This window comes from Manduca sexta, chromosome 26 (assembly GCF_014839805.1).
Source record: "Manduca sexta isolate Smith_Timp_Sample1 chromosome 26, JHU_Msex_v1.0, whole genome shotgun sequence".
Lineage (NCBI taxonomy): Eukaryota > Metazoa > Arthropoda > Insecta > Lepidoptera > Sphingidae > Manduca > Manduca sexta.
Window position 1 is genome coordinate 6,234,198 of NC_051140.1, and position 26,421 is coordinate 6,260,618.

Here is a 26,421-nt window from a genome sequence, read left to right on the forward strand (position 1 = left end):
ATTTGAACGAATATAAATTCTATATGATCTTGGGACGTCCTTGTAGAAGATGTTTTTAAATAGTTTTTGTTTTTAATCGCTTAACTATCTCCTTTGGTTGCTTACAAATATACAAGTGTGAAACATTTGTGTAAACTGTTTTATTCGTGTTTAACAAAGGCTAACATTAAAATCTACTGCAACGTGGAGGGTAAACCTACTCAACAATATTAAACGATGAATAAATGGTGGACAAAACGGCGTACATAATACGGTTTCAACTAACTTACTAAACAAATTTATTGTGCATTTAAGCACAAAAATAAAATAGTTTTGTAAACCTAAGTAATTGGAACAATAACAACGCTGAATTGCTTGTTACGACACTGCTAGATGGATATTAAATATAAATAGACTATTTGCCAATTTTATTATTGCACATTATTTAATACATAGCATTAAAATATATTTAGAAAAAATAAACCTTCATGTAAACTGTTTCAAAGTTGATTTTAAAATAAGGCAAGTGCATATTTTCAAGTTTGGAAAGTGGGGATGTGCTGTACAGATTTTATGTCCGTATAACAGTGACATTGTGTCAAAACACAATTCCTTTATCAGTTACATAGTCCATTGAAAAGTTACATTTGGGGTTGCGTTTTTTAGAGGACGCAATTTTATTTTTTTGATGTGTAGGGGGGGTCAGTCTAAAGCTAAAACCAAGTTTGTGGGGTCGCCACCCTTGTCCCACGGCCGCCATCTTGAAAATAGGGGTTGAAATGATTTTTACGATGTATCTCTTAAACTATTTATCTGACAAAAAAGATGTACAAATATTTTTTTGTTGCAAATTAAATTCTCTACAACTTTGGTCTAGTAACTTTTGTCGTAGAACTATAAATAAAAAAGTTATAAGCGAAAATGTTAAGAAATTCAATGTTAAGCAATGTCCATTGCAACGTCATCAGAACGTGTGTTTATAAGGTTCATAATACTTTTTTTGTACTCTCATTAATACCCAAATACCCACGGGACCATTAGGGAACAAAAGAACATCTGCCTGCTATTATTATTATTATTTCTAACCTCTATTATTGTAAGAATAGCTGATAATATTGTGTTGAAGTTGTCGTAAGTAAGTTTTTTATTAGCATTTTGACTTTTAAAAGTCTTTTAAAAGTCAAAATGCTAATAAAAAAAATAGTAGTTTTCACTAAAGTTAAAATCGTGTCTAAAATCATTCGAAATCGTCTTCACAATTAAAAACAGAATAAAATACATCCGCACGTACAGAAATATGTAGCACAACTAAAAGATATAAGTTGAACGACAACTTCAACACAATATTATCAGCTATTCTTACAATAAGAGAGGTTAGAAATAATAATAATAGCAGGCAGATGTTCTTTTATTCCCTAATGGTCCCTTGGGTATTTGGGTATTAATGAGAGTACAAAAAAAGTATTATGAACCTTATAAACACACGTTCTGATGACGTTGCAATGGACATTGCTTAACATTGAATTTCTTAACATTTTCGCTTATAACTTTTTTATTTATAGTTCTACGACAAAAGTTACTAGACCAAAGTTGTAGAGAATTTAATTTGTAACAAAAAATATTTATACATCTTTTTTGTCAGATAAATAGTTTAAGAGATACATCGTAAAAACCATTTCAACTCCTATTTTCAAGATGGCGGCCGTGGGACAAGGGTGGCGACCACACAAACTTGGTTTTAGCTTTAGACTGACCCCCCCTACACTTCAAAAAAATAAAATTGCGTCCTCTAAAAAACGCAAGGTAAGGCCTAAAAAATGTAACATTTCAATGGACTAACACTAGATTTGAATAGCTTGTTTCGAGATATTTTCTCGTTTAATTATATTCTTTAGTGTTTACTATCTAGTGAAACCTCATCCCGACCCATCAAGAGATCAAAGATCGAGTTCTAACCTTACTGACTCTTGTAGTTTCTAATGAAAATACAGTAATTTACACTTGAAAATGGATGTACCCGTCTATGTGATTCTGCACCAAACCAATTCAGCCAAACTAATTATGTTTTACAATTGCGTAGTAAATTATCCTGTATTTGTTATTCGTAATTATTTGTTTTGCTTTCATTATACTACCTTGAGCAGTTTGCTTTCATAAATTAACTTGAATAGACCATTCCATAATCCAACAAAACAATGACTGGCAAATTATTTTTGCCAATAATCAGAAGCAACTCATTGAATTTCAAAATATTACACGACACTGTACTGCGTTAATTAACATAAATGCCTGCATAAGCACACAATAGCTGAGTCACGTATTGCCCAATAATTGAGATATTTTCAATATGATCCAAGTCATACGCGACAATACTCACACTACTATTTTGTGACGCGGTTACTATGCACATTTCTGACATCTCCCTGAAAATAAATTTGAAATGTAATTCCAGAATCACTAGCAAATACTCCAACATTATTAAGCTGACCAACCCCCCCCCCCCTCCCCCCTTCAGGGAAATTCTTGTGCGCTCGGTCTCCATACCGAATGCACACCCATGCAGTTAAGTGAGAATACCTCATGGTAACCAAATTTACATTCAGGCCTATGAGGGCTTGCGAACATTTCCTGGCCTTCTCCCCTTCTCCGATACTAAGGGGTTCCTTCTCCTTCCCCCATACTTCCTTTCCCAGATATCCTTCCCAACTTTCCACCAGGGCTCTGCAGTCGCATACACAAAAAACATCCTTAAGCCATAAGTAACGACATTTATGTACTGTGCAAAGACTATAAACAATAACGTCACCAATTGACCAACGATGCTGAGAGTAAATTTGCAAAGGAATACCACTTTACATATTTGATGAAACGTTTTATAATGGAAAATACAAAGCAATACGCACACGAGTGTCCCGTTGCTGTCCACGTGCCTCCACCACTGGGGGATATTGACGTATTCGATTACAGCTCGAATACGGTTGATGGAAAAAAAACATGAGCGTGTTTAAAACTACTTCATTGTACGTTCGTGACTCACAGAGCAAGCAAAAAGATAATAATGAACTTATTTTTTGTAAATAACGGAGACAAACGAACAAATAGGTCACCTGATGGCAAATGCCTAACTTTTTTATTGGCATGGCATAATGACTAACTACACTAGACCGATAGTGTACATAATTCATTTATATTGTTAACTATCTAGAGTCGACGCGTCTTCTGATATTCGCCACATTTTGGCAGTCTACACTGACTGACTATCGTATTAGTTTTAATTGCAAATTAAAGTTACGTGGACTTTTGAAGAAGATGCGCAGAATCAACAGTTTTGGTGGCATTTTTGGAAATTAATGAAATAATATCCACATCATAACAAAAAAATTACAACCAAAGTAAAAATAACATATTGTAGAAATAAGATGTTAAATTAATTTTCAATAATTTGTATTATAAATTTCCAAAAAATAGCTTTTAAAAGGACGATTAGCGCGCCATTTCGCTTGGGAAACCTAGAAGTATTTTCTTTATGACTCTACTAATAAATTTTGATGGATTTCAAAAGTGCAACATAAAACCGCAAGCAAACGTCGTAATACAATTTTTTTCGTCATGACATCAGTATTGACTGATTATATTTGAACATCATTAACTAAAGCAAACGATTAATATCTCTTGTTGATCTTTCATGCCAAGATAATGTCACAATTTGAAGGCACGAAATTTCGATACAACACATTTTGTAACCTTCGCATAAAACAATTCACACATACCAATATGAACACCGATTAGGTATGAGAAATAAATAAAAACAAAAGATGTTATGTTTAATTGAAAAAGATCCGAAACATACAAGTTATGCATAATTGATTAAGTTGACGTATGCGATATGTATATGAAGGAAGATCAATGAATGGTTTGTGTTCCCTTAAAGCTAGAAGGACTTATCCGTACGATACTCTCGAAATAACAACCTTAAAATGTATCAAAATAAACGTGGTTACTTACACACAGCATTTCTATGGTATATTAAGAGTATATTCAGCTTAAGCGGCCTTAACGGATGCAGGACTCTGAACGAAATAATATCTTTGCGTGGTTTTATACCCGATAGCCTAAGAAGTGTAATTGTTTTGTCTTAGTGCTCCTTCTCAGCACGAGGCCCAGAGCCGTCGACCCGTTCGTCAACCCCTAAGTTCGCCACTGCCATAAACACCAGACTATAACAAAATTAAATAAAAATACATGCTCGGGGACCAACATAGCCTCAAGCTGTAGACTAAACCTACACGTCACGATTCGTAGTCTACGTAAACTAGGCCAATGATGCGATAAATAGTTAATTTGCTAAATCTATAATATTGTAAAACGACGTGACCAAACATAAATTAAATATATGAACAATTTGCAGACAACATGCCATGAATACTTTTCTGTATTTTTCCGTTATATTATACCATTTTTACTTGTAGACGACCTTTAGTACTATCGATAGCACTTATTAAAACTTGACATACTTACACTATAAAACTGCACTTTTGCGATAAGAAATTAGCCGTGCAAATATAACCAGCGGCGACCAAGCTCTAATTAGACGACAATGGAAGAACGAATAAACAATAGGTTGGACGGTCGTGAACTTCAGGCCTCTACAAACGTCCAGACGCGACCCTCGAACGTTTATCGAGGGCATGAGAGAGGGCTGCACTTCAATATAACAGCTATTTGCAAAGATAACTAAACATTAACTTATCTTTTTTTACTCCACAATAAAGTACAAGAGCTAAATATTAAACATAATTAGAATATACGTTTGATACAAATTGTTTCCTTCAATTAGGATTTACGGTTGGTCACCTCATGCCTGTATTATTAAATAACCCAAATCTTTTCTGCAACATGGTTGAAAATTTGTAAGACAGTGAACCTTATGCTGAAGATTTATAATAGCAAATAAAAAGACAGGGAATATTGTTTATTTTCTTACACAATATATTAAGAGATCGTACTCGTCTTCAGAATGAAGGCGGCATGTGATTCGTTCAAGCCTTTACGACGATTTATTAAACGTGTCATAGAAAGATAAACAGACCGGAGCTGCTCGGTGACAGAAACATGATTTATAATCATGGTCCATTACCGTGAGACATATGTTCACTGCAACACATTGAGATACCCACGTTGATTGAGTCCTCAATGCCAACCAACATATTATCTTCTTACAGAGCTTATGTTTTCATAGTCCAGATCTTTACATAGAGAGCAGAATGGATGTTTTTATTGACAGTACTGTTGTGAGTTTCTTTGTCAATTATTTATACGCACTTTTACGTTTTAGTAAAATTATATAAATAAATTTGACAATAAATATCTAAAACGTGGCCTTAAAATGGTTAATACAAGTAGTATTTAACAATCTTTACTTTTATTACATTATCAATAATTCGCAACCTTTTATGGCCAGCAACGCATTGACGATTCCTCTGGTGCTGTGGATGTGGATGATTATGGGCGGCAACGATCACTTACCCTCTGGTGACCCACTTTATTATTTGTTCTGTCTACTTAACAAAAAAATAACGAAATTACGAATCTATTTACGCAATTGTATTTACACCACAACTTTCATTTAGTATGTACCTTAGAAATTATTTCTGTTTTTATCTAGGAAAATAATTGTAATATCTTTTTATTTTTAGGTGTATAAACACAACCTTAAAAAAAAAATATGTCACTAAGTGACTTGAAAACAACCACAATATGATAATTTTGAAATATTTTATGTTGTTGAGAAAACAATTGCATCATCCAAGAGCTACAACAACAACCCTGCCGAACTTTGATAGACATATTTTTTTTCGTCAGTTTTTCTTCTGTAAAATATACTACCGTGTGGTTTTCTAAGAATTGTAACAAGACGTCATAGCAAAATTCTAATGATTCAAGGAAGTTGCTAATGTTTGCCAAAATTTATTTTTATTTTACAACATACTAGTGTTTAAGTGTCGCAGTTGTGTTGGAGGTCACTCCCATTTCGCAGATTAGAAGAAATATGGAATATTCGTTGGCCATGGGCTGTTCAACCATCATCATTAGCGGCCCACGCAATTACACAATATTTTATAAAAATATATTTCCGCTACATTACATAAAGTGGCTTGTAATACTAGGTATAATTTACTTTATTACAGTTAAATTGAAACATTTGGTTAAATTAGGTGTTTATTTGAGAATCGTTTTATATCCTACATAAACTATTATTTTTATTTCTTTAATTTATTTATATAGTCCATTGAAAAGTTACATTTGGGGTTGCGTTTTTTAGAGGACGCAATTTTATTTTTTTGAAGTGTAGGGCGGGTCAGTGTAAAGCTAAAACCAAGTTTGTGGGGTCGCCACCCTTGTCCCACGGCCGCCATCTTGAAAATAAGGGTTGAAATGGTTTTTACGATGTATCTCTTAAACTATTTATCTGACAAAAAAAAATATAGAAATTTTTTGTTGCAAATTAAATTATCTACAACTTTGGTTCAGTAACTTTTTGTCGTAGAACTATAAATTAAAAAGTTATAAGCGAAAATGTTAAGAAATTCAATGTTAAGCAATGTCTATTGCAACGTCATCAGAACGTGTGTTTATAAGGTTCATAATACTTTTTTTTGTACTCTCATTACGTACAACACAAACCCGCAGTTGTCGGCTTGTCACAAACTTGGTTTTAGCTTTAAACTGACCCCCCCTACACTTCAAAAAAATAAAATTGCGTCCTCTAAAAAACGCAAGGTAAGGCCTAAAAATGTAACATTTCAATGGACTAATAAGCTACGGAAGTAGCGGATGTCATTACGAGTGTGCAATCTAATACCGGTTATTGAGTTATTTAAACTGTTATGGAATATAATATTTTGTACACAACATTATGATAATATGATTATAATATTTCAGATAAAACCACAATTTAATAAAATATGTATATAGTTTAGTATTACAAATTAAATGCCCTAAAATATTATTCATTTTATTACATTTGTACGATACTTAATACTTAATACTTTGGACGATTATTTCTGAGAAGATGCAGATAAATTTAAAAGAACAATTTATAGTTTTAAATAATAGAGATAGAGGTCGATCGCCTCGAGGAAACGAGTCAGCCAAGCTGGTCTAATCTGGCAAATGGGAAGAATGTAAATAATGACAATATCGTATCATAGCACTTTTTTTATGATAGTTAATACAAATAAAATACACTTCATATGCCTTAATATGAAAAAAAAATATGTCTTATCATACAACATGAATTTTTGCAGGTCTAAATCAACGTCAACCTCGAGATAGGAATGAGGAGTTCTACTTTGAGGATTTATTTCTACAGATCCTGTTAACATTTTTAATAGAATGCGTGACATAAATTGTCAAAATATTATTATATTATGTTACTTAATAAAAGTTTGAGCGACATAACAGAATATCATAATTATTTACAAGTTTGATGACCTACGTAAATAAATGCCTCGTGTGACTTGATGACTGATGCACCTATAGCATCCACACATTGAGTTAATGGAAGATAAATAAACATATTTTTGGCATATCACGCATGATGTCGATCTGGCAAACGATCTATATCCGCGACAATACAGACGCCAGAATAATTAATAATTATATTCAATTACCATCGGACGTTTTTTTAAAAATAGAACCATTGATAAATTTGACCAGACTAATGACAACCAACTATGACAGTCTAACGTACGAATCAAATCTTCAAAAGAAGGCGCCTAATCGAATACACATCTTTACCGTACTCGAACGATAACTAATAAAGTTGCAAACGTATAACTTGTCTCCGAATCCAACTTTTTGCAACGAACGCCATTATTTAAACCCTTTATACAGCACGATTAGCAACCCTAGCAATTGCGGAGCTAGATCGCGTAGTCATCGAGCCCTTGCCGCATCCACCCGCGACATCGCCGCGTCAGCCGCGGTGCGACAACCGGCCGTGACCGCGTTATGTTGCCAGCGAGCAGCGACCAGCCGACCAGGCGTCCTCCCCACCTCACTAACTGCGCACTTGCGTAATAACATGCATCGTGTTACACGTTAAACGGTGCGTTTTATATGTGCATGCATTTATTATAAAAATGTCTGACTCGTATCACGTTGATATCTGCATGTTCTGTTGCACTGAAGGAAAAAAAGTGCATCAAGGATTGATTATTGCTAGAATTTAATGCGCCGCAGAGATATTTTCACGTGGATAAAATAAGTACAGAGCTACCGTCGCGATAATATGTATTTAGTTCCATAACAGAATGAATCAGCTATTTAGGGGTAACACTAATTGAAATAGGTAAGTAACAGAAATCTCTAAGCGCGCAATATATAGCTCCACACCCTATTCCCTATTCCTTACTTTTAATGAAGGCAAAGCATTCAAGATTCTTTTAGATCAGTGATAAGTTAACTATTTGGTTTTTATTAGCATGAATATGCTATGAAAAATTATCGTGCAATATGAAAATTTCGTGTCAGAGTCGCTCATCACAAGTTTTATACCTATTAAAACTTTCTTGTCCATTTTTTTTGGTCGCGAATGTGTCTTGTGATGTAATGATTGCTTCGATAGCTCAGCAGGGAATGCTACGGGCTGCCGAGATAAGCCAATTCGATACTTCTCCCTTGGACATGAAATTACGTTTGTATTAATCTGATCCTTAATACTAATGTTTCTATAGTACTTTCTACTATGAAGTTATTATAATGGCGACAGTTTATGAAAAGTTTGGATTTTTCTTACAGATAAATGCAGAAAAGGGTTTGAATAAAATTAGGCACATAATTAGACCCAGTCCTGAAATAGAATATTATATTTAGGCCTCTTTAAAGGAAAAATACAAACTGTAGCTTGAATTCTGGGGAAGGATTTTACTATTTAGAACAGAAACCATAAACTAGTTGTTATCTCTATAAATAATTAAGGAAAACCTTTTGAAAACACACGTAAATACTTGTACCTACTTAAAACTTGTCTATGAAGACCTATCATAATTTGGAACTAGTATAATAGGTAATGTATTTAAAACAAACTTCTACAAGATCGATCTGGTGAAAATACCCAATTAGGTAAAAAGTATTGTTACAAAACACGAACCAAACAACTAAGAAAGCGGTTTGCCACCCACTCATCCACAAAAGTTCTGGCATGTCGATCTCAAACAGCGTGCAGAAAGAGATTTGTTAAAGTTTCACCTTTACAGACACGGTCTCGTTATTGTGAAAAGGGCTCGGAAGATTACAAGCTTTAAGACTTTAATGTTCACGGTACAAGTTGTTCAATACGGTCAAATAGTTGGCTGGGCCGAAGTTATAGCGCAACACCCGCCCCGTACGAGTACATCCCTTGTCACCCGCTAGCCTTTGAAACAATTGCGTCATCGCCACTCTTAACTTTAAAACATTCATATCAGAGCAGCCGCACTGTACCGCGTTTATCATAAATCATAATGTTCAAATAGTTAACATGTTCATGTTGAAGCCTAACAACACAAAATGGTACTTAGGTATAGAGATTGCAATCTCTTAAGATACATAGTCTTACTTTGTAAATGTTGCATGCAACGCCATCTAGCGTTAAATACAAGTTACTTTGTCAAACTAAAACTTACTTGTGGGCATTGTTTTTCCTGAATATAATCACCTATCTACTCTGATTAGTCAAGACGTAAAATGTATGGTAAGTTCACGAGTTGGTAATTGTTTCTTTTAATATTTTTTTTTTTTTATATTGGTAAGTAAATAATCCGAAGGTTTTGAAGAAAAATATTGAAAATAATAGTTTCGCAGTCAAGTTCTTATAAATTTGTTGATAAGGGTAATCCGTTAAAATTATTAATCGGTACTTAATACAGCATAATATTAAGTAAGTACCTACCTTGTTAGTGCAAGATTTGTTTATAAAAAAATCCTTACTTCTCGGACAAAATATTAGGTAGGTATCTGTTACAATAATAAATGTAGGTAGGTATGTACTTACGGAAAATATTCATTTTTCTCCTCCATTAAAACACATCTTCACGGCGTCGAAGAAAACGCTGTTTTCCCTGAAAATAGGCTTATGTACACATAAAGTAGTTTTATTTGTGTCACTTAAGTCATTCGTTAATTTGTACAACACTTAAATACATTAATTATATTACATTGGGTATTAGATCTTATTAAAAAAGGATTTTTACCCTTTTCTATCCATAAAAATTTGAATTTACTACCATTTTAAGTTTGTTTTGACATATAACGTTTTGAAATTTGAATTAGGGACGTTCGTTTTTGATACAATATGGATACTTATATCGTTTCTAAACAATGGTCTTTACATGCTAAATAAAATTTATCTAAAATAAAAACCTTTATTAATTAATACTAAACATAATTTTGTGATTTATATTTGTAAAATAAGAACGAATGATTATTTATTTCATCATAATACTGTGCTTATATTATTTAAAAACCGGTAAATTAGTAGATTAAAATCGATTCCCAGTGACAGTGAGAATGCGTATTGTGTACAGTACATCACTAAAGCGAAATCAATGAACCGCTGTTTGTGACGATAGTAAATTCTTCTGAATTTTGTGATAACTCCATTAATTCTTCCCTTTAATATGATAAATTAAACCCTAAATATTATATTATGAATGTTCTTTCGTACATTAAACATGTTTAATTGCTTTCATGCCTGTAAACTTTTACTGACGCGATTGACTTTAGTATAGGTTAGAATAAGTTTGTGCAATTTGTAGTGACAATGAATAGTGAAAAGAGAAATTCTCGTGGTAGAGGTCGCGGTCGTGGCCGTGGCAGAGGAAGAGGTAGAGGTAGGGGTCGCGGTAAAAAAGTGCCTAAAGTAATGTCAAGTGACGAAGAAGATTGCTCGGTGGAAGAAACGTCGCAGGAGCAGGAGGAACCTGTTGTTGAGAATGTAAAAGAAGAACCTGAGCAAGTCGAGCCAGTTAAATGTATGTATATATGTTTTTCTCGTTTAAAAAATATAAACCTCTATACATATGCATAAAAACTAATAAGGTAGAACATTGTGTATCAAGTTTTTTAACAACATACAAATATGGAGCTATTAATTTTAAATGTACTCGTATTAATTGCTTTATGCAATTTTGACTTAATAATTTTCCTATTTTGGTTCTTTTAAAGGTCAGTGTAAGTAAACACTTAAACTTACATGTACCAGAAAAATAGTATCTGGTAAGGTCAATAAGACTTATTACATTACTGATACTGGCTATAATACAACTTCTATATTCTTTCTTCTTGTCTGCTATATTTAATAATGATTATTTAATTTACAAGTGTGTGTGATACTTGAGCACAGTTTGATTTAAAATAAATTATGTGCTGCTAATCTTAGTGGTTACCTAATAACTATGAATTTATAGAGTACACATTTTAAAATGCAACTGTTGCATATGCCACTGATTGTGTAATACTCTAATAACAATATTATGAAAAGTCTGAAAAAAAAATGCATATTGCATGGTTATTGATTACAAAATAACCATCTAGGCTCAAGTGTGTGTTTCATTGAATATCTGTTTTACAAATACCATAGTGTAACACATTATATAATAAAAATATTGCCATGTAACTGTTAATTATAAAATATGGTCAAAGGCAATAGTTGTAAACCTTAAAACCACATTTAAAGGTCATGTGTTAAATTCTGATATAGTTTTCTTGTCATGTTCATGATTCCAGTCAATTGTTTTAGTTAGGAGTGAAAATAGAATCCTTGTATGATAGAAATAGTGTTATTTCCATCAATCAATTGCCTTATTAAAATTTGATTATGTATACAGAAAAATGTAAAAGCAAAATATATTTAACCAAAAAATAAACTAGTATTGTAAATAAATAATAATGTATTATGAAGGACTCTATTTTAAATTTCAATGCAATAAATGATATATCAAATAGTATATTTGCACAAAAAAATAAAAAGCATTGAAATAAGGATTTGAATTAGCTTTATTCTGGACTGTTTATTTACCAAAAAACACTTCTCAATATTATACTGCTTAATAGTTGTTGCTATTGAGATTTATTTTTAATATGGAAAATTAGTTTGTTTGCTGCACTATACACATCATTTATAATATAGTAATTGCGGTGACTTTACAAAACATTATGGTAAGAACTATGTAGGTCCCTTCATATATTATTGTTGGCTACAATTTGAAATAGATTTGGGGTTACATAAGTTTTTAATGCAATAATAAACATCATTTCTAATTTTGTATTATAAGATATAGAAAATGGATGTTTGTCCACTTAAATATCTGAACATTTTTATATTTAAAAAAGAACTGTCAATATAATTGTGTACAATGATAGAAAATAAACTCAAAATGAAATCACTTAAACTGACTACCCATGTAACATGTAAATGAAGCGCTCCAAACACAAAATGTAAACAAATTTATGTCCAATAAATTTAATTATCAACATTATTATCAGCAAGTGATAGCGTTGTGTGGCCACTTATCACATACCACACACTCATGTATGCTCACATCATTATAAATAAGTGCTCTCTGTTATGCAAGTGTTGCTGAGTAAGTGATGTGACAGATGTGTTTCTTTAAAATTTTTGAGATTTCATTAATGTAGCCATATTTATTGTGTAACATTAAGACTTTACTGATTACAATGTTGCAAGACTCATATTTGTATAGGTTAACAAAATCCATGTGTAATTATCATTTTTCCATCTGTTTGAGTGTTTACCATACATAAAATTCATAGCCCTTTATGCCCTTTTCATTTTTGGTACATTTATAACTACAATATAAGTTCCTTGGTTTTAAAGTGGAAGTGCCGCAAGACATATCGCAGTTAGAGGCGCCGGTGTTCACGACGCTCCAGCGCGGTCCTCCAGAGCCCATGCTGCGACTCGACTGGAGCCACAGAGCCACGCTCATCGGAGAGAAAGTGCTCAACCCTATGATATATTGCTGTGATACATGTTCCAAGCCTATACTTATATATGGAAGAATGGTGAGAATATAAAATTTAATAAATAGCAATTTGTAGATTATTGAATAAATTCTTAGACTATGAACTTATGCTACAGAGAACACAATTTATTTGTCATATATTTATTAAGTTTGTCTCGCTTTATTTCAGATACCATGCAAACATGTGTTCTGTTTGTCCTGTGCTAGAGCAGATCACACCCATTGTCCCAGGTGTAGAGAAAAGGTAATACATATCATAATAAAATCATGTTCTGCTATGTGCTATGCAGAAAAGTTATTGTTATAGCAGATGCATACTACGATTTACCTTGCATATCTAAGAGAATTACACAGCAATCATAGTAAATTTTATCCTTTACACAATCTCTGATCTATACTCAAGTATGAAGCAAAATCCCAACTATAAAAGCTAAGCTTTTGTTGCTTAGTTCTTGGTCTGTAACTCACATAAAAATAAATAATATTTTTATTGTCGAATATTTATAAACATATCAACATTATTATGTATTAAATGAGACACTATCTACATCTTTCAGGTGCTGCGAGTGGAACAAACAGGTTTAGGCACAGTGTTCATGTGTACCCACTCAGGCACGCGCTACGGGAACTCAGGCTGTAGAAGAACTTACCTGTCACAGGTACACAATTACATAATAATAATTTAAAAAAATATACCTAATGATTTGAACAATTATTAGAAATTTCAAATATGTCTTATAAAAATATAAGAAAAATGGTATGTAACAAATCAGCTCACACAATTATATTTTGTGTACTTTTATTATCTTTAACTTTTTTAAATTAATTGTAGTTACTTTTTTAGTTTAATTGTAGATTATAATTTTTGTAGCTAATCTATAATGACATCATTAATACCAGACAATATATAATCTATAACATTTCTGGGTTTTCCAAAGGTTTATAACATTCATATAAATTTCCAGAGAGATCTGCAAGCTCACATAAACCACAGACATGTTTCGTCAGGCAATAGTGAGAGCAAGCAAGATGTTGAGCCGCCTTCAAGTTCGGTTGCTGTTGTTAAACCTTTGACTGTAAGCAACCTCAGATATTTATTAATTTTGATTTGGAGTATCGTTAAGGCTATGAGAAAAGAAATGTTTAAGTGAATTGTATGAGCTGTATAATCCACACGTGACGTGTGTGTCAGATGTCGGCTTCGTCGAGCGACCCGCGCGGGCACGGGCTAGCGCACGGCGCGCACGCACCGCACGCGCCGCACGCCGCGCACCCCGCGCCCGCCGGCGAGCGCGCCCGCACCGCGCGCTCCAACCTCATCACCGTGCCCATACAGGACCAACCCGACGCGCACAACTACTACAATTACTACCCTGTGAGTACACCAAGCTGACATGGCCCATTTCGGATACTGGTCACATTAATTTAATGTAACAATAAGCTTTATGACCACTATATCATAGTTCTCATTTATACAACATGAACGAAAAAGTAAAAATTGAAACATGATATAAAATATGAACAAAAATATTTTAACATTAGAGCGATTTTCTAACGAATTGCGCATTACAACAACTCTCTTAATCTAATATTAGTATCTGTGTAACCATTGTAATTAATCTTTTTACTATGACCTCCAGGCTACGGCGGGTGTGGGCGCGCCGGTGTCGTCGTCTGTAGGCAGCGTGCCGGGCGTGAGCGGTGTCGGCGTGCTGCCGTTGTCCGTAGCCGCACCCGGGTACTACGCGCCCGCGCCCGTGTACTCTGCACCACCGCCCAACTATCACCATCAACCGGGTAACAGCTTAAGATATATTCACGCACAGATTTGTTACCACTGAAAACTCTTAAATAGTATTGATGTTATCGATAATTATTTGTTATCTTGCAGGTACCAGTATGACAAGCACGGTATCAGGAGGTCCGATTCCTTCGCCGCTGGGGCTGGGCTCGGGCACGCTGGGCGAGGGCGCGCGCTCGTGGCCGGAGTCGTACCCAGCACACAGCGCGGCCGTGCAGTGGCCGCCGCCGCCGCCACAGTCGCAGCACCACTACTACAGGTAGCCCCACCGCTACTACAGGTAGCCACGACGCTACCGTAGGTAGTCACCGGCAGACTTACCGCTACACCTACGACGGCCAATTACTTGGGAACTCTTTAAATCTAAATACTGTGTCAGTATGTGCCGGCCCGTACGTAGTGCAGAAAATGCTTTTATATCGCAGTTTATGTTGTGCAGACGAAAACAGACACTAAATACCAAAAAAGTATTTTATGTAAAATTTACTTTTATCCTTATTATTATTGCCAAAACAGGAAATCGTTCTTCGAATGTTTAATTAATGTGAAAATATTATATTCGTAGTGGATTCAATGATATAACTTCACGAAATATTTTTATACATTACCTACTTTACAGCAAATATTTAAAACAATAAATCTTTATAAAATAAATGCAGGTTGAAAATTGGTTGAAACATGAAGTAAAAAATGAATCTCAAATACCTATGGTATCACTAGTGGGCGCAAAGGTTAAAAAAACGGTCGCGTCGTAATGGCATGGCGGATATTTCAATTCGTAGGCAATTCATTTTCTCATGTCACCTGACACTCTTCTCTTCTTCCACAAAATTTTATTCTTGCGACACACTAAGCGTATTTTTACAATTCTTCTATTTTATATGTTTGGTTTAAAATAACTCCATAATATCATATCTAAGGTTGGAAGAATAATAGATTTAAGCGACATGTTTCTTCGAAAAATTAGGCTTGGTTTAAAAATCGGAGAAAAATTACCTCATTTCAAATATACATAAAACTCAATGTCGCTCAAGTCTATTAGGCCGCTAACCGTCGATATTACATCAGTTACATTACGTCAAAACGACCCTGTATAGTATGTTAGAGAGGAAAACTATATTTCTGGTACAAGGAGTCAATTGTTTCAACCCCAAGTCGCAGTTCACTTGCGTCACTTCCAATTTTGATACTGTAAGATATATTATATACATTACAATTTACTTTTAGGTTATACATTGTTAGGCTGGTGTTACATTGGTTAGTTTTACTTACATAAATATTTTGCGTGAGTAACATGTAATTTAATTAAAACTTTAAAATGTTACTATAAATTTTATGTAGCACAAAAAACCCCGATATACTGACATGTTTGTTAGGTAAATAGTACTTGACGTGAGTGACTTATGTAAGTAAAACTTACAAATGTTACTATCCCTCTATACATAACACCAAAAAACCCAGTTACCATGAGACATGAGCCACAACATTTAGCTTTATTTGTTATTATCATCACTATAACAGACGAATCATTATGGCCATTAGTTGTACTTAAGCTGTGTAACTAGTGTTTATAAAATTATTACATTCTTTGATTATAATTCATATACTCTATAAAGTGATTGTTCCTTATGTCATGAAATTACCCCGAACCTTAGATGTGTTATTAAAATTCGCACCTTTGGATATATTTCACTATTATAAGCGTACATGCGGTTATATTGGCGTATCTTCATTGCATAGAAAAATATTTCTTAGAACTTTTATATTTGATAGATTTGGGTAAAATTGGAGTGAAAGCATTTTCTGCCATGTAGTGTAGTGGTTACTGACAGTGGAAAAAGAATGAAAGGCCTTGTGTTACAATAATAAGAGATAAATCGAATATAGTATTGCAAATGACAAGTGATTTGAATTTTATATTTATTGTTAAACTCCGTCTTTTTGCGCATACTTAATTATTTTTGTATAGTTACATTGTCTACTACTCCTTCTGTAAACAGTGCAATTCTTACATTGTGGTTTTACGATTACCTCTTTTTACTTAATGTCGGTCGTATGTTTTTTATAAATTATGAGTGAAGGCTGATTTTTTGTCCGAATTTCCGACTTTTCTAGTTGATAAGCGACTCCATTATTATGTTGTAAATATTTAGTACAGATAACGTATTGTGGCCGCGAGGCGACATGTTATAGATAGTTTCCAACATTATATTCTCATATATTTTGTGAAATATTACTATAAATATAGGTTTTCTTTTACTAAATAGAATATAAATAAATGTTTTTTCCTTAAATATATGTTTATAAATATACATATAAAAATATCTGGCAGCAATAATTGTTGTTTTTTAACATGATCATGTTGGTCATGAAAAATAAATATCTCCAGATCAAGATTGTTTATTATTTATTTATAACTATAATCAATATCATTTATATTTACAATATCTCACATCACTCACACATTTCAACTAGATACAATCAACAAATGCATTAAAATTTGCAAAAAATATTTCCCTTTTTGTAATACATACACCATACATTCAACTATAAACATACTGTAAAGATATTGGATTTATTTAAACAAAAATAAATACTATTCCTGTATACATTCACAGTGCCACTGCAGAAATTCTGTAGTTTCACAAACATTGGTTATGTATTTTGTTAACTTATTATACTAAGGTTTTATGCTATCGTGGGAAATAAACACAGTATAAAAACAACACAGTACTAAATCATGTTGTTGACGAAAATGGACATTGCGCAGGCGCCTGTAAACAATTGAAAATCACCCTGCAGCGTAACACGATCGCTTCCTCTACAATGTTTCAATGACATAAATACTGTGTACATTTTTATACTATATTATAAGATAATGTTTAAGCTCAAACAGCCATATCAGGTTTAGGCAGTGAGGAGACTGACTGCTGTTGTGAAATAATAATAAATTTAAGATATTAGAGTTGACCATCACTATGGAATACGATTTGTTGTTGAATAGCATTGCCTATTATCCTGGCATGCATTTCCTGGGAGAATACTGCCAAGACATTGCTTGATTTTATGGCTTTCTGGGCTTTTTAGGTCTGTGGTGTTTGCACTTAGCCAAACCCTACCAGGCTGTTGTTAGACATGAAAAGTATTTTCTGCTTAGCCACCACATATTCCGACAATCCACTAAACCTAAACATTATTAATCACCTTAAGAAATGTTTGTAGTAAACGGTTTTATATTAATAAAATGTCATAGATTAAATATAATACAAGGAAGTGTTATCAATAAATCAGAAAATGGAACAAAGTGTTAACAATGAAAACCCATTATTCATTACATAAATATTTTTTGAACCCAAATGATAAACATTGATAGATATTTAATGTCTGAAATCGCTACATTTTCAAAAAAAAATGTTAATGCATGAATGGTCTTTAGAATAGAAATAGTCAAAGAGGCTTTAACTCTTCTATCTAACTTTAATCTGGTCTTTAAAGAGAATATTGCAGATAGGACACCTTGGTATTTACAATTCAATCAGAAACAAATGTAAATAAGTACTGCATTTCTACTGGAGATGAGATGTTTTATTACAATGATATTATTTGAATATTCCAGCTCATCTCATCTCCGCACTCACTCTGTTCAGTTTCAGTGGAAATGCGTCCTTAAAAATCCAGTATATTACCAGTCATACGAACATAGTATACATAAAATTAACATGTTAGGTACAAGTTTAGGAAAAACTATTTAAGAACAAAAGAATTAAATAGGAAATTGATTCAAATACATTATATTATTTTATTCTCATAAAATGAAACCTACAGCTTCCTAAGTTTGTGATGTGATCACACGCACAACAACCATTCCTGTTTCTACATTGGTTCTGTGAACAGCCTTATTATTTAAATTACCTCCAATAGATATCGCGTAACACAAACAACAATCGTCGCATACTGCATGTATGTGCATTTGCACAATACAATACAATTAGGTGCATTCTTGAAATAGACAATCAGATTGCTTTCTTTCTGTCCCAGCAATCTACGCTTACCTCTAATTTTGGAGAGCTATGATCAAAATATCTAATAACGCGTTGTCTATTGTTGGTAATCTGGTTCCGACGTCATGATTGGCTCCGCGAGGATCATGACTGTTTGGTGGTGGGCGGAGCGGGGTCCGTGCCGATATCCACGAGTGTCGCCTCGGCGGGCGCCGCCGCGGGACCCTTACTCGTCTCAGGCTCGGAGAACTGCGGTATCACTTGCGACGACTGCATCTTCCTCACTGCGTCCATGTTTACTTTGGTCGATAAGTTCTTCTGTCTCGTCTGCTCGGACGTTTTGGATAATCTCTCGCTCAAAGCCTTGAGCGCGATTTGCCTGTTAAGAAATAGTATTGTATTGTTAAATAGCATACTAATTTCGTTGTTTCGCGGATGACAGAACATCGTTGGAAAAAAGGTTATGATACAAGATAATTTTGATTCTTAATGGATTATCTTATCTAACCAAAGTACCCCAGTAATCACATTTCTTACAGATTAATTACTTATTAATCAACCATAATTACAGGAAATTCAATCATTAATGGAAATTAATACCTTAAAGCCATTTATCCAACAAGTATAATGTTATCTACAAACATCTTCCACAACAAAATCTAAACAAAAAACTATTGTGCTGGATATTCAATCACTTTTAAAACATTACCTTCGCCGCTCCATGTCTTGCGGTTCCACACCAGGCATAGATATGGTGACACCTCTAGGACTCAGGGCGAGATGAACACGACGAGGGCTCGGGGAACAGAGGCCCATTCTTATAAGACACCGGTGTGGAGGACCAAGTATTCCACGTACAACAGGCTGCAGTACCGTTGGGAAAAAGCTGGTGAAGGATGATAACAAAACATAATATTGGCAAGGCTGTTTTTAAAACAAGTTGGATTACATATTTACCATGTACGTCTTAACTGCTTAACATCTACTTATCACTTCTAGGCCATTGTATATGCAGGTACGATTATATATTATTTACAAATAATATGACAAAACACTCACTTATCAAAACTGAAGTTATCTGCCATGTCACCTCTGGTCCCACTGCTGTGCCTTTGCCAAAACCTGAGGTATATCCATGAGAGGATGGTGCCACTGCCCCACATGCATGGATATGTGCCCTCAAGTGCTCCAATAGCCCATAGTATTATCGCAACAATCAGAAGGAGCAAGGGCAGGGATCGGTTGGTTAACTTGCCTAAAATTAACAAATCCACTTCATGTCAATTTATATCTTGATTATATTATATGTAGTTGCTTGTTATCTGTGCTCATATAATATTACTAGACTCTAGACAGACATGGAAACTTTGCTGTCAGCAAATTATATTTTCTCTAACATACATGAAAAAAAGTACAAGGTGTTTTGTAGGAGCATGGTGTTTCTACTGTTTATGGGTGGGTCGTTTACCATCAGGTGAACAGCAAGCTTGTCTAGTCATTCAAGAAGCAATAAAAAAAAAAGAAATAAATTAACTAAAAAAAGGTTAAAAATTTAATTTTACTGGTACAATTTTCTGATCATATTTAGAAAATATCAATTGAATATCACTACATAGTATAAAACAAAGGTGCTTTCTCTGTCCCTATGTCCCTTTGTATGCTTTAATCTTTAAAACTATGCAACAGATTTTTATGCATTTTTTTTTAATAGATAGAGTGATTCAAGAGAAAGGTTTATATGTATAATAACATCCATTAAATAGTGGAGAAATACTGTTATTTTTGAGGTTTCTAATGTGATGTCGTTAATTATCATTTTTTTTCTGTGGTGTATTTAGTATCAGCATTGCAAGCATGCGAAGCCGGGGCGGGTCGCTAGTAAACTATAAAATGAATCTGAAGCACCTAAATGATATATTTATTGCCTCCAAAGAAATTTTAATCCTGTAATATATTCAGCGTGTTATTTGTATGTGGTTGTGAGTGTGTTTTGATAAAGGTTAATAATTGTATATGGTTTTTTAATACATGTGTACAATGAAAATGTTTGACTGTTAGATCTTCTGCATGAATATAGATATCAGTATCTGGAGATAGATCAAGCCCTAGATTAAAATAATTTTAGAACTGAAAAATGCACACTGGGAGTTCTATTTCAGAAAGGAATTTTACTGCAGGCAGAACCATGTTCAATACCTTGTATTGAGTAAAATGCAATGGCTTGAATTTCAGTAAGAGAGGTAGTCAATACTCTCAGAACTGAGGCTGTTCAATATTGGGCAAAATAAAAAGCATCCAAGCTGGATATTCAGGAATCATCTGGCACTAACTAATGTCACGCAGGAAATATGATAATCTGGTAGCCATCTTTACAGGTTGTAAGTTCTGGAATTCTGAGTTCATTACCAAGTTGGGCAATGTTTTTATTGTTAATTTTTGTCTGACACTCAACTCATACAGACTTACATACATATTACAAATATATTATACTTTAGTTTTCATATAATATGAATAAGTGTATTATTATTCAAATGAGTCTTCTTTAAGCGCAAACATGTTTAATGTTTCTGAGGCAAGTAACTGTTCAATGATAAATATTCTCAGTCACATGTTAAGCAACAACAGTCACTATATCGAAAAATTCAATAACATTATATTATTATTAAATACTTATCAAACATTTCGCACCTAATGGTGTTCTTATCAGCAGATGGTCGGGCATAATCTGCTTGACTGCAACACTCACCGCGGCCAGGTAACCCGCCAGCCCATGTACGTGTATATCAAATAAGTACGACGTCTGCTTAGTACACGCAAATATTACTAAATAGTAAAACGTCGTCAAAAAAGCTACGCCGACGTTCGTCAACACAAAGAATTTCATCATCTCCATCTGACCCCATAGTGGCTCGATTAGCTTCCCGCACAGCCCAACAGTCACTATGTCAATGATCACCTCCCACAAGTGGATTTCCAGAAACCAGAACGTGAAAGTAGACCACAGTTGGAACGAAGGTGGCAATAGATAGCCTGGCGTCACACTCAGAACGTCCACAACGTCATCGGAGAACGACAATATATAGCCTATTATTACAACTACACAAATGAACTTTACTGAAGGTGACGTGTTCCCTAATAAAGCGGCAAATTGTTGTCGTAAATATGGCAAATTACGACTGAACACCCTGAGCGCAGCCATTTTTGTGACGGATGATTAAACTGACAAAACAATGTTGTCACTTGTCAATTGTCGTTGTCAAAGTGACAGCTTCGTCTCAAAATTATAGCTTACGCAGAAAATTAAAACAATCACGGCTATTTGCAGTAACAATAAGAATTTAATGAGATAAGACTTAAGCTCTAGTTACCGTATTCAATTTTTTTTTTGTATACTTATATTTATAATTTATTTTATCAAATTACCTTCATTATTACCATTCATGTGTAATCACGATCTTGTATTGTATATCTGTTTGATATCAAAAATTGGCAGCATGGTCTTTGAACTTAGCCGGATCTCCAAGACACTAAAAATACTTTGATATTTAAAGATGAAAGTCAAATAGACGATCTTTATGATAAAAAGTAATAAAAAAAATATTTGTTCAGCGAAAAGTTTAGTGATAACCTAGTACATTAAACATTACATATAACAATAATATCTGCATTCTATCTTTTATAACATTTAAAACGAAGGATTTAAACTTTGAACACCTGTTTATAGTTATAAAAACTTGTGTATAAATGTTATTATTCAGGTTGTTTGGGAGCGCTTTGTTGGTGAGTCTGGTTGTAGGTAATAATACAAAAACTGCACTCCCTGAACACTGTGTTCATTAGTCACTCATGGCTGTAGTATCAAAATTTGAGGAAACTGGTTAGAGTAATCCTTGCTTAAAAACTAGTATAATTGATTGCAGTTACGTGTGGGAAACGTATTCGGTGGAGGCATAATGACTGGAAAACAATGTTCCTCTAGTTCAATAAGATATCTCAACCAGTCTGAAGCAGTGGCACTGGACCAAGATCTGTTTAATGAGTATAAATTTAGTGTAGATCAGCTGATGGAGTTGGCTGGTTTGAGTGTCGCAATGGCTGTGGCTAAAGTTTATCCCCCTTCTCTGTGAGTAATTTTTCTATTAGGTACAATTTTAAGGTACTAAAATATTTACAATCTTTGATTTACTTTTTTGTAAATTATGAGTAATACATATTACATATACATAATAAGTGTTATACCCTGTTCTAGTAGCAAAAAAAACACTTGCTGAAAAATGGGCATTTCAAAAAGTGTTCTGATGGGAATATAAAATTACAGATACAAGTCATCATTAATTGTATGTGGTCCTGGGAACAATGGAGGTGATGGTTTAGTTGCAGCCAGACACATGAAACTTTTTGGTTACAAAGTTGCTGTACATTATCCAAAACGTACACCTAGGCCACTCTATGAAAATTTACTTCATCAATGTAAAAATTTTGGAGTTGACATTGTGGAGCAATTACCACATCCTAAAGATTTGATCAATGATTATAACATCCTTGTTGATGCACTGTTTGGGTTCAGTTTCAAACCACCTGTCAGGGATGAATTGAAACCTGCTTTGGATGCTTTATTGGATTCTGGGTTACCTGTATGCAGGTATAGTAAAGTTATATATTTATTATTTTGCTGTACATAATAAATACACAATAAGCTTTATCAATGTATGAAATTATTTACTGTGGAGGATGACACACACAATTCTAGGAACTTTACTGCATAATGTTTATAACTTATGCAAATACATTGGTTTATTAGGAAATTTCTTAATACTATAAATTTCATACACAACATGAAAAATCATACCCATATATATTTTCAAATAGAAGACCACAAAAACCACTGTCATGAATGCTAGATACAGAGCAACAAACATACCAATAATTATTTTTTTTATTATAAGATAGATAAGCATGCCCATTTAAGTTGCAGTGAAACCAGATAAGCATAGCTTTAATACTTGAATTTTTTATTGCAGTGTGGATATACCAAGTGGTTGGGATGTAGAGAATGGGCCAAATACTGACAGGGCATTAAAACCAGCCCTGTTAATCTCTCTGTCTGCTCCAAAATTATGTGCTAAGCCTGAATTCCTAGGAGATGCTAAACATTATTTAGGGGGACGATTTTTGCCCCTAGGAATAATCACCAAATATAAATTAAACTTACCGCCATATCTAGAACAAGAGCAAGTTGTGCAGTTATCTTGTTAAAATATAGGAAGAACATGGGAAAGTAAAAATATAATGTATATTCATGTTAATTAGTTAAGAGATCATAAAGTTGATTTTTATAATATGGTGGTGGTGATTCCTAACCGAGGTTCGGCCATGGCGGCCAATCTCAACGGAGATCAGCCAAGCACGCGGGAGATACTATAGTGCACAAGTGTGTGATGCAATACACAGATGCACTCTCAATTCCTTCACTCTTATAGTCCGGTGAGACGGCAATTCGACATGACCAGATAGAGACCTGGAATAGGACTAACGGCTTTACGTGCTTTCCGTGGCACGGGGGCATCACACCGCTAACTTCCCGACTCCGAACTGCGACTGAGTAATTTTAAAGATGTAAAAACTCAGTCACAATTTTTTTGGCCCGACCCGGGATTTGAACTCAGGATCTCAGCGCGGTAGTCGTACTCGTACTGTGTACAATTACAACTACGCCACCCAGACAGTAAATTTTTATAATCTATACTATTATATAAAGCTGAAGAGTTTGTTTGTTTGTTTGTTTGTTTGTTTGTTTGTTTGTTTGTTTGTTTGTTTGTTTGTTTGTTTGTTTGAACGCGCTAATCTCAGGAACTACCAGTCCAAATTGAAAAATTCTTTTTGCGTTGGATAGCCCTTTGTTCGTGGAGTGCTATAGGCTATATATCATCACGCTATACCCAATAGGAGCGGGGCAGTAATGGCTAATCTTAGGAACTACCGGTCCAAACTGAAAAATTCTTTTGTGTTGGATAGCCCTTTATTCGTGGAGTGCTATAGGCTATATATCATCACGCTATGACCAATAGGAGCGGAGCAGTAATGACTAATCTCAGGAACTACCGGTTCGAACTGAAAAATTCTTTTTGCGTTGGATAGCCCTTTGTTTGTGGAGTGCTATAGGCTATATATCATCACGCTATACCCAATAGGAGCGGAGCAGTAATGGTTAATCTCAGGAACTACCGGTCCAAACTGAAAAATTCTTTTTGCGTTGAATAGCCCTATGTTCGTGGAGTACTATAGGCTATATATCATCACGCTATACCCAATAGGAGCGGAGCAGTAATGCCTAATCTCAGGAACTATCGGTCCGAACTGAAAAAATCTTTTTGCGTTGGATAGCCCTTTGTTTGTGGAGTGCTATAGGCTATATATCATCACGCTATACCCAATAGGAGCGAAGCGGTAATCGCTAATCTCAGGAACTACCGGTCCAAACTGAAAAAATCTTTTTGCGTTGGATAGCCCTTTGTTCCTGGAGTGCTATAGGTTATATATCGTCACGCTATGACCAATAGGAGCGGAGCAGTAATGAAACATGATGCAAAAACGGGGACAATTTATTAGTTTTGAGAGCTTCTGTTGCGTGCGCTGCGTAAACGGTTAAAGTTATGCAACAATAATGTATGACGGGATTGTTCCTCTTAAAAAAGTTCTACAAAAATATATCATAAAACAAAGTCCCCCGCTGCATCGGTCTGCCCGAACGTGTTAAACTTAAAAACTACCCAACGTATTAGGATAAAATTTGGTATGGAGACAGTTTGAGACCCTGGGAAGAACATAGGCTCCCGGGAAAATATATAGCATGACTTTTATAATGGAAAACTTTAGCCCGAAAAACTTTATAACGCGGGCGGAGCCGCGGGCAAAAGCTAGTATAATAAATATACCGGCGACCGGCTGCGATAGCCTAGTTGGTTATGGAACGGACTGCCGAGACGAAAGTCCGAGGGTTCGAAACCCAAGGGCACACAGCTCTACCTTTTCTAAAATATTATGTGTGTATTCTTTGTGAATTATCGCTTGCTTTAACGGTGAAGAAAAACATTGTGAGGAAACCTGCATACCTGAGAAGTTCTGTATACCTATAGGGATTTCGAGTATGTGTGAAGTATAACAATCCGCACTAGGCCAGCGGGGTGGACCAAGGCCTAATCGCTCTCAGTAGTAGCGGAGGCCCGTGCCCAACAGTGGGACAGTATATAATACAGAGCTAATATTATTATTATTAATAATAATAAATATTCAAAATAAAACTGTGTTTCTTTTTTATTTTCCATCAACGAAGTTGCTTTATTAATAAACGATCGCGACATGCGGAGCTGTCAATTTTCAGAGCTGTTCTTGAACCTTATGCGTCGACGCATAATAGTACTTATATATCCCTCTTATTATAGGGTCCTGTCTATGTTATTATCGGGTCTGCACAGCATACTTAAAGCTTGTTGCAGAAAGGTCTTGCTTAGTTTTTACAAGTTGCCCGTTTGGTGCCAATTTCTTTCAGTTCCTCTGGTGTAGCCTAACCTCCTGTATGTAATAAGTTTTACTCAATAACCCGTATGTTTCG

General features: G+C 34.5%; 4 protein-coding genes across 7 annotated transcripts in view; 2 read left to right on the top strand and 2 right to left on the bottom strand.

The window, feature by feature from the left end:
• Positions 1–10,043, bottom strand: part of LOC115451742 (MAP kinase-interacting serine/threonine-protein kinase 1) — a 100,879-nt gene extending 90,836 nt beyond the window's left edge. The window contains exon 1 of the mRNA XM_030180118.2: positions 10,016–10,043. Coding sequence (XP_030035978.1) covers positions 10,016–10,028 — 13 coding nt within the window. The 5' untranslated portion in view covers positions 10,029–10,043. The remainder of the gene's footprint in view (positions 1–10,015) is intronic.
• Positions 10,044–10,537: 494 nt separating this feature from the next.
• Positions 10,538–18,593, top strand: LOC115451738 (E3 ubiquitin-protein ligase Hakai). Of its 3 annotated transcripts, none has more exons than XM_030180112.2 (8): positions 10,538–10,994; positions 12,860–13,047; positions 13,177–13,251; positions 13,565–13,666; positions 13,973–14,083; positions 14,200–14,382; positions 14,648–14,804; positions 14,899–18,593. In XM_030180112.2, exons 1-8 carry the CDS (start codon positions 10,784–10,786, stop codon positions 15,069–15,071), a joined length of 1,200 nt encoding a protein of 399 aa, XP_030035972.1. In that variant the 5' UTR covers positions 10,538–10,783; the 3' UTR covers positions 15,072–18,593. The 3 variants fall into 3 exon arrangements, with proteins under 3 accessions (XP_030035972.1, XP_030035973.1, XP_037299122.1); XM_030180113.2 differs by lacking the exon at positions 10,538–10,994 and adding an exon at positions 12,130–12,605; XM_037443225.1 differs by lacking the exon at positions 10,538–10,994 and adding an exon at positions 12,614–12,742.
• Positions 17,199–22,030, bottom strand: LOC115451739 (transmembrane protein 115). Its single transcript, XM_030180114.2, has 4 exons — positions 21,498–22,030; positions 19,869–20,064; positions 19,519–19,695; positions 17,199–19,188 (listed from the first exon to the last, which is right to left on the bottom strand). The coding sequence occupies exons 1-4, from the start codon at positions 22,006–22,008 to the stop codon at positions 18,954–18,956; spliced, it is 1,119 nt and encodes a 372-aa protein (XP_030035974.1). The 5' UTR covers positions 22,009–22,030; the 3' UTR covers positions 17,199–18,953.
• A 317-nt stretch (positions 22,031–22,347) lies between these two features.
• On the top strand, positions 22,348–24,265 carry LOC115451740 (NAD(P)H-hydrate epimerase). Of its 2 annotated transcripts, none has more exons than XM_030180115.2 (4): positions 22,348–22,589; positions 22,730–22,932; positions 23,128–23,451; positions 23,831–24,265. In XM_030180115.2, the coding sequence occupies exons 1-4, from the start codon at positions 22,554–22,556 to the stop codon at positions 24,063–24,065; spliced, it is 798 nt and encodes a 265-aa protein (XP_030035975.1). In that variant the 5' UTR covers positions 22,348–22,553; the 3' UTR covers positions 24,066–24,265. The 2 variants fall into 2 exon arrangements, with proteins under 2 accessions (XP_030035975.1, XP_030035976.1); XM_030180116.2 differs by having other exon boundaries at positions 22,352–22,605.
• Positions 24,266–26,421: the final 2,156 nt, after the last annotated feature.

Bases quoted from the DNA above. Each gene is read 5' to 3' on its own strand.
- LOC115451738 (XM_030180112.2), top strand. From the start codon at position 10,784: ATGAATAGTGAAAAGAGAAATTCTCGTGGTAGAGGTCGCGGTCGTGGC. The intron at 13,667-13,972 runs GTACACAATTAC...ATAAATTTCCAG, and splicing joins GAAGAACTTACCTGTCACAG to AGAGATCTGCAAGCTCACAT. The intron at 14,383-14,647 runs GTGAGTACACCA...TATGACCTCCAG, and splicing joins ACTACTACAATTACTACCCT to GCTACGGCGGGTGTGGGCGC.
- LOC115451739 (XM_030180114.2), bottom strand. From the start codon at position 22,008: ATGGCTGCGCTCAGGGTGTTCAGTCGTAATTTGCCATATTTACGACAA. The intron at 20,065-21,497 runs GTGCGAAATGTT...TGTTAATTTTAG, and splicing joins GCTGATAAGAACACCATTAG to GCAAGTTAACCAACCGATCC. The intron at 19,189-19,518 runs GTAATGTTTTAA...ATTTCTTAACAG, and splicing joins CAAGACATGGAGCGGCGAAG to GCAAATCGCGCTCAAGGCTT.
- LOC115451740 (XM_030180115.2), top strand. From the start codon at position 22,554: ATGTTATTATTCAGGTTGTTTGGGAGCGCTTTGTTG. The intron at 22,590-22,729 runs GTGAGTCTGGTT...AATTGATTGCAG, and splicing joins TGTTTGGGAGCGCTTTGTTG to TTACGTGTGGGAAACGTATT. The intron at 23,452-23,830 runs GTATAGTAAAGT...TTTTTATTGCAG, and splicing joins TCTGGGTTACCTGTATGCAG to TGTGGATATACCAAGTGGTT.